The 7,837-nt window shown below is 31.7% G+C and overlaps 1 protein-coding gene across 4 annotated transcripts; it reads right to left on the bottom strand.

Annotated features, from left to right (window-relative positions):
- Nucleotides 1-1,227: 1,227 nt before the first annotated feature.
- On the bottom strand, nucleotides 1,228-6,299 carry LOC149556046 (wax ester synthase/diacylglycerol acyltransferase 11-like). Of its 4 annotated transcripts, none has more exons than XM_089830172.1 (7): nucleotides 5,818-6,299; nucleotides 4,188-4,760; nucleotides 3,768-3,834; nucleotides 3,494-3,597; nucleotides 2,718-2,927; nucleotides 1,701-1,838; nucleotides 1,228-1,568 (listed from the first exon to the last, which is right to left on the bottom strand). In XM_089830172.1, exons 1-7 carry the CDS (start codon nucleotides 6,034-6,036, stop codon nucleotides 1,413-1,415), a joined length of 1,467 nt encoding a protein of 488 aa, XP_089686298.1. In that variant the 5' UTR covers nucleotides 6,037-6,299; the 3' UTR covers nucleotides 1,228-1,412. The 4 variants fall into 4 exon arrangements, with proteins under 4 accessions (XP_089686298.1, XP_089686299.1, XP_089686301.1 ...); XM_089830173.1 differs by having other exon boundaries at nucleotides 3,494-3,591; XM_089830175.1 differs by lacking the exon at nucleotides 1,701-1,838 and having other exon boundaries at nucleotides 1,228-1,700; nucleotides 3,494-3,591.
- Nucleotides 6,300-7,837: the final 1,538 nt, after the last annotated feature.

Below are 7,837 nucleotides of genomic sequence, written 5' to 3'. Positions count from 1 at the left end.
TTTGCTAGGTATATTTGACATTAATATTTTTTCATTGATGCAACATGTCTATTTATCAAACAATATACCTATTAGTTTTTAGTGTAGAGATAGGTTCGGTGGAGACTTGGTTTGATACACCTGTGCTTATAGATGTTATGGGATGATGTTTAGTGAGTCTACATACTTTGTTTTCCATCACATATAGTTGTGAGATGACTCAGTGAAGTTACAAAGGATTTGATACAAACTGGTTACTGTTAGTATTTACTGTGAATTGTCTTAGACAATAGTCTGTTATTTTGATTAGCAAGTTTCAATGGAGCAAGATTTCAATCTACGATCAAGATAGTTCATGTATACATATATTCTTATGTTTTTGCAAATTTTCTTGAGGATTATTCATTCCAAAATCAGTTTGGTCATTGGACAGAGAAATAACATTTATTTCTTGGCTGACTAAGTCAAGAAACTTATTACTTGGATTATTGTGATTATCTATTTGATGATAGCATATTAATTATTATTATAAGGTATTCTATATGTGTTCAAGCTAACACTTTTGGAATAACATTGATTCATGTAATTTATTTCCATATTAGGTCTTAGATTGATCCGACCTAATATGTGTTTGAGACTTGTATAATATTTAAATATTTAATTTTCATAATATAACAAATATATATTTTATATTCTATTAATTTTTTTTGTATCATAACATTGCACAAAAACATGCTACAACTAGTTTTAAAAGGATTGAAAGCCTTTCAAACATCCTCCTTTACCTCTAGTTCCATTCTTTTATAAGAAAACATCATTATATATTTTTCAAATAAAATAATAAAATCTACTTAAAACTTTCTCTAAATAAATTGAAAAAATATGCAACAAAAGAAAAGTGAACAAATATAAATAATTAAGTATTTTGAAGAGCATTATCATAGGATCACTACCTATACCAGATTAACAAAGTTGGTATAGTGGGAAAGGTGTCCCATACACTATGTTCAGCCTCGTAGAATTAAAATCTCATCTATCTATCTATCTAGTTTCTCTCAAATATTCAAATTTTCACAGTAGATCATAATTGCTATCATAGATTTCCAGATTTCCAGATTTAGTTGTATGTATATTTAGCAAGAAGATCGTGGTCCATCGTCAAAATGAATAATAAGAGATGCATAATAGATAGTTTCTATCAAACATATAGAAATATTAGCAGATATCTTGTGTAGATTATCTAGAACATAAATAAATAAATCTTACTTTCTTATTTCTGTAGAAACTATAGTTACGAGAATAAGCGCGTGTCATAGTGCCAAATATTTGATCCAGAACATAACATATTCAATACAAGGAATTTGTATCAGGATGCAGAAGCTTATGTCCATTTTCTTGGATTATACAAGGGAAGTAACTGATGCAAACTCCATCTATTGAATCTCCCCTCTCAAGGCAGCTTCTTTCATTTGTTTTAGGGCATCTAAACAATACATACAAAGCTGTAAAGGATCTGGCATTGTGTCTTCGGCAGCCATTACCACCAACTTTGCTGTTCTAGCATAGCTTTGAAAATGTATTACAAGAGGCTGTAACCAGATAATAAACAAGAAGGCTATATCAGTACGAGTTCAATGTTGTCCTCGAAATTTAAGCATCCCCTGTTTAAAGATTTTTTTGAAGACCAACCTCCCTTTTTAAAGGATTTTTTAAAGACCAACCTGTGGACACCACGAGACAGTCGTTATAATGTGAGTAACTGGATTTCCCATGAATTGAACTTCCTCCACCGGGCCCAACACATTAGAAAAAACCATGGTGGTGTTCAAAGTAACTCTGTATAGAAGGTACATTGCAAGCTGCCAATGGGTTCTCAAACTAGTTAGCTCATTGGGAAATCTGGCACATTTACAGATATCCTAAGTCATAACCTAGTTCATGAAATCTATGGAGATCAAATAAATCTTAAAAAATCACTGTTGTCATCAGTGAATATATATATGTAGAGACATAATTTATTTATTTATATTTTTTTATCAAGGGGTGTCTCCATTATCAGTCCAGTAGCCTATTTTGGGGCAAGCTGGCTTTCACACACCGATAGCACATTCATACCATTCAAAACTGGGGTGGTCTGGGGTGGTCTCAAATCCAAGATCATGAAGGTAACACATGACCTCAAGCTTGACCACTACAACAGATGGGCTGGGCTATTTGTCCTATATTAATCAAATGAAATAAATTTAGAATGTTGTTTCTGGATTCAATTGTGTTAGTATTTCTGTGATTTAAAAAATATTAACACAATCAAATTGAAAAGCAACATTCAAAGTATTCTCATGAATTGTGGAAATCTATTCACTATTAGATAGAAGAAATTATATTCTAGAGCTTGAAATGGCTATTCAGTCATCAAGATGCAGGCAATCATGGTTGAATGTTATTTGACTGAAATTTTGACTTTTTATTGATGAAGATCATTCATAGCTCGTCTATTATACTATTGCCTCAAATGAATAACAACAATCCTCATTGATGAGAAGTCAGAAATTCAGTTATGTAACATCCAACCACGAAACAATGATGCATTTTGATAGTTGAATAGTCATTTCAGCAACAAAACAAAAAAAAAAAAAAAAAAAAGAAAGTTATTGTAAAAAAGACTCTACAAAGCCATCTTATATTTGAAATCATATAATATAATGTATTCAGTTGATTTTGGTTTGGATGGTTTATACCTTGACCAAAGAGAAGTGTGATACAAGGCCCAAAAGGAAGAACATTAAGGGTGCCTCCATTGATGCTTTTTTTCCCAACAAATTGGCCTTTGCTACCCTGCAGTAATTTAGAGGATCCTCTTGCTTCTCCAGGGGAATGGGAAGTAACCATGTCCCAAACTCATTTCCCCATCTTGCTTGTTTTGGATTTTTAAACATATATTCAAGCCTCTGTAGGAAAACCATGCCACATAAGGCCAGAAATACCACTGTTAATTTTTTTTTTCTCATAGATTGCTAGTCTATAGTCTTTTCTGTGAGGCTTACCTTAAAAAATATCTTCAATAGCATTATAAAGTGATTTATTTGCTATAAACACTTTTACAAAATCTAAATTAAAGATATAAGATTTTTATCATTTATGAATTGTTCAGTTGTGTTTCTAGACTAAGATTGTATGCAATTTTTTTTTTTTAACTATCAATGGTTTGGGATCATATTCTATGATCCATCACGAAGATGAGAGTGTAAGATCATTTTGTATTATTATACTGTCTAATACTGATGATGGATCATGGAGTATGATCTGAAACGTCTATCATTTTGCATTCTTACATTCTTTCATTCTGATGATGGATTATAAAGTACGATCCAAAATGTTAATAGTTAAAAAAATTTGCACACAATCTTATCCCAGAAACACAACTGAACAAAATCTAACTTTTTATAGTTTGTAGAAGAGAGGCCCTTCCATTCAAAATATTTGCACTATGGAGAAGGTAGCTTTTTCTACTTACATGTAGACCTGGTAATGGTCTCATATTAACTGCAACTAGTGCTCGAAGACGAAGCTTAGAAATGACTTTGTCCACACTGCTACCCTTCCATAGTGCTTCTGGTACTTCATGAACACTCACTAGTAAGCGAAGTTTAAAAGGGGAGAGCAACAAGGCACTTACTCCAATAAGCATACTAAAAAAGGCATTGAATGAGAAGCTGAACTTAAATCATGACATTCTAATCAGAACCCAATCAAAATTTGATTGCAATAGGAGATTAAGTTAATTTTACCATGAGGATGTTTTATGTACTGCACAAATCCAGCAGAAAGCATCCCAACAACTACATCATTGATTGTCTGCACTAAGAAGAGAATACTGCAACAATATCAGTCTTTCAAACATTTTCTACACATTATAACTCAATCTATACCTGTAGTTCTTGAAATTGTCAAGTCTGTTTCTTTTATAAAAGAGGAAGCGTTTTTTATCCAGAGCTATTAATGGTGAGGTCATAAATGAGAATACCTAATTTCTATCAAACATTTAACAATACCACAATCTAACCATCACAAAATACCAATGCCAACATCAAGTCTTTCCTTTACTCGTTATAGATTAAATCCCAAATTCAACATATAACGGTGCAAAAGCTATTTAAATACCCATGACATAGAATTAGATTCAGTGGAGTCTAGAGTTAAAAACTTACACAATTTAAAGCCTTTTTCACCACAGCAATGTCCTGAAGATCGATTGTGACATGAGCCAACCGTTTTGGACACATGGATCTTCCCCTTCTAAATATTTCGCTATCTTTCATCCACAAAATAGTTGCAATAAGATAGAACAGATCTTTCAATGTGAGCCAAAACACATGTATGAGATTGCATACTATTTGCAAAAACTTAGAAGTGCTCCAATTTGTTGAAATCCTGTTCTCTCTTCTACTTGCATTCGGAAAAGTGGGGATGGAATTCACATCTGTTGTTTTCCTCGTAGACTCCAAGAAAAGGGACATCAAAGATGCACAATCACCTAAACAATGGTGAATTTTGAAAACCAGGCTTGCTTCTGCTTCCCCTGATTTGTAATTCAGTATATGGATTTGCCAAAGCGGACTTGAAGGATCCAAAGGAGGGTCACACGCAAGGGATTCTGTGTAATTTTCCACATAGTCTTTGCATTGGACATATTGTGGATCGAGATCTGGCACTATAACATGCTTTTCTATATCTATGGCTTCTCTGTGCACCCACTGGTAGTTTCCCCATTTGCCTTTCTTCTGCAAATAGATTGACAAATATTCAATAAAATGCTCAAAGGTCTTAGGTCCAAGTCTATTTGAACAACAAATAATAACAATAATTGATTCTAACACATAATAATAATTAATCTTAATTTCAACCTCTTATCCATAAAAAAAAACAGAAATGAGAAGTAAAATTGAAGCACTCAGTCAGACATACTGAAATGAAAATTGAAAAACCCCACTGTCTAAACAAAAGTATGAGCTTATCTTCCAGTCAGCTGGGCAATAAGCTTAAGGAAATTTATAAGTTAATATTATCAGATTTTCACAATCCATTTCTAATATTGAATTTAGTTTTTTGATTTGATTGTATGTTTTTTAGCATCAACATTTTAGATCACACTCTTCCATCCATCATCAGAATGATAGAAAACAATCGTAAAGAAAGAAAGAAACCCCCTGTGATGTATGAGAATTACAATAACAAGGCACTGCGCTTAATAATCTAACTTGTTGAATTTAGAATCAGAATCAAGCAAGATATGTATGTATATTCAATGATCTTTAGTTGTACAGAGTTTTGATCCATATCATTGAGGAAACTGAAGAAAAGAATTTTGAAATAGTACTGTGCGAGTTATACTTGGCCATCCATCATTAAGAAGTATGGAATGGATAAGCTCAGAATCTGAAATTATTCTTTGTCATTCATTATAAAGAAACTAGAAACACACAATTTGGCCATTGATAAATGAAATTATACATTTTATATATCTTAAGTATTTCTGGTTTCAATTGTATGAAAATTTTGAATCGGCATTTGGGATCACAGAGTTGGTTCACACTCTGTGATTCTAAACATTGGTTAAAAAATTTCACACAATTGAAATCAGAAACACTAAAGATAAATCAAATGAATTGTTAAAAAACTAATATTCGTAAGTATAGATTGTGACGCATTTTCATAAGAAGTGAAATAAAACCTTTTGTTCTTAAAAATTGATTTAATCCACAGCTGTGGTTTGCCAACAAAACCAACCAGTTTGCACAAAACCCATAAATTAGAAAGGAAAGGAATGCGTGTACTGACTATTGAGCTGGAAAATGGCTTGTGTTTGAGAAGAGAAGATTGCAGAGCCTGCTTGGTGGAAGGCACATCTACTCGTTTTGCTAAGCCTATTATAGATAATATGTAAGCGTCCATATGAGAATGACACATAATGGCTCCTTTTGGTGTCAAGGGACCTTCTGTCTCTTCACAGACATTATTGTTGTCTTTTTCTGTTTGTTTGACAGAGATCGACCTCATTGTGGCCTGCCTGTTCTTGTTCCTTCAGACCTTCATGGGCATTGTAAAATTGTTAGAAGAAAGGCATGTACAGTTCAAATCTAGTTTATTATCCTCCACAAGTTTTCTGATGGAAGATGAACAGATATTGCTAATTGAATCTGACTCTGTTTTGGTGAGCGACCTTTTAAGATGGTAGTTTAATTGGAGCTCAATGACTCTACCTACGCACCAGACAGTCTGGCAGATTTTAAGTATTGTTTTGGTTAGTTGTTGAAAAGAGTACCTGTGACCAATATTTAATTCGGATAATGGAGACATTTCTGCTCTTTGTGGATGAGAGATTTCAATGAAGTTGAAACTCCCACGTTATATTGATAAGGGAACTCCATACAAGTACGGTAGTGGCTAAATAGCCAGCTAAAACGGAGATACGATATCGATATAAGCATCAAATAGTTTGTGACAAAGACCAAATATTTGGGTTTAATAATATAATTATGTAGTTATATTTTTAATTTTAATATAATAATTTAATGGAAACAATTGGTCTCATCATAGGCTATTTGATGTTTTTAGAGACATTTTCAACTAAAATATAATTGGATAAAAATGTGATCTTCGAAAACACAGTGATTTTTTTTTCATTTTTGTTGTTGTTTTCAATTACAAAAGATACAAATCATGAAGAACAAATGCTAATTTTTTTACAAATTCCATTTTGTCTGTAAGATATATATATATATATATATATATATATATATATATATATATATATATATGGGGACATAATCTACACTAGAACTCATAAATGATAAGGTGAATTTTTTCAATTTTTTCAATTTTTTCGGTGTATCTTGGCTGGCGAGTTAAGAGCTTGAAACTAAGTTTCAGCTTTTGGGTATTTACAAATCTTTCTAACGAGAACATTGAGCACAAAATGTTCAAAACATGACATTTCAAAAGTTTTGCCTGATAACACTATGTTCTTGTATGAATGGGTCAATCAACAACCAAAAATGTTAAAAAATGATCAACTTTTAATACATGTGTGATCAACTATTAATAGACATGTTTTCTTTTTTAGAACTTTTTTAATAATAGTAATTGAGGAGTAAACATGACAAAAAAGTTTGAACCCCATACATTATTTGAGTACTTGAGAAAGAGATAGAGAGGGGGTGTTGAATATATATATGAAATGAAAGAAATAGACCTATAAGTTATGATGGTGCAAATAAAGGACAAATATTAAATTTTAAGAAATAGAGTTTTTTTTTAAAGAATCATTTTTTGGGCTGCTCTAAAAGTGGAAGAGAGTAGAAGGGGAGAGTTAGCAAAAGTAAGGGTAATCAAGAATGAATGTAAATGTGTATGGTCTAAAATTAAATAAAAATATTAGGTAATAAAAATCTCAAAACTCATCAACATTATTGGAAAGAGAATATGTAGGTTAAGGAAATAAATAAATGAAAGCAAAAAGTATGGATTAAAAAAAGCAAAATATATGCTTATTTCATTAGTTTTAAGATATATAGGGAGTGTTGTCCCTTCAGGGTAGTTAATATAATGATTTCAAGATCTTTACTTTTTAAAGATTCTATAGGATTGCAATTTCGCAAGAAGAAATGCAAGGAAATATGAAGGAATAATAGTTTTGATAAATAAATTTTGGGACAAAATTGAAGATTTAAAGTTTAGGAAGAATATTTTAGAATAAAATAATAAAAATAGAAAAGACATTAGAATTGCAGCTTGTGATTTTACTTTGAATGCTTCAGAAGCCTGCAAAAATGTGGGATGGATGATGAGAATCTAATTC

Source organism: Cupressus sempervirens, chromosome 5 (genome assembly GCF_028749045.1).
Source record: "Cupressus sempervirens isolate cs-2001-9-10 chromosome 5, ASM2874904v1, whole genome shotgun sequence".
NCBI classification, from domain to species: Eukaryota; Viridiplantae; Streptophyta; class Pinopsida; order Cupressales; family Cupressaceae; genus Cupressus; species Cupressus sempervirens.
This window is presented reverse-complemented; position numbering and strand designations above follow the sequence as displayed.

Coding starts and splice junctions, on each gene's coding strand:
- LOC149556046 (XM_089830172.1), bottom strand. CDS start 6,036: ATGAGGTCGATCTCTGTCAAACAAACAGAAAAAGACAACAATAATGTC. Junction 4,761..5,817: donor AGCCATTTTCCAGCTCAATA/GTCAGTACACGC, acceptor ATCTATTTGCAG/AAGAAAGGCAAATGGGGAAA. Junction 3,835..4,187: donor TGAAAAAGGCTTTAAATTGT/GTAAGTTTTTAA, acceptor TTCTTAGTGCAG/ACAATCAATGATGTAGTTGT.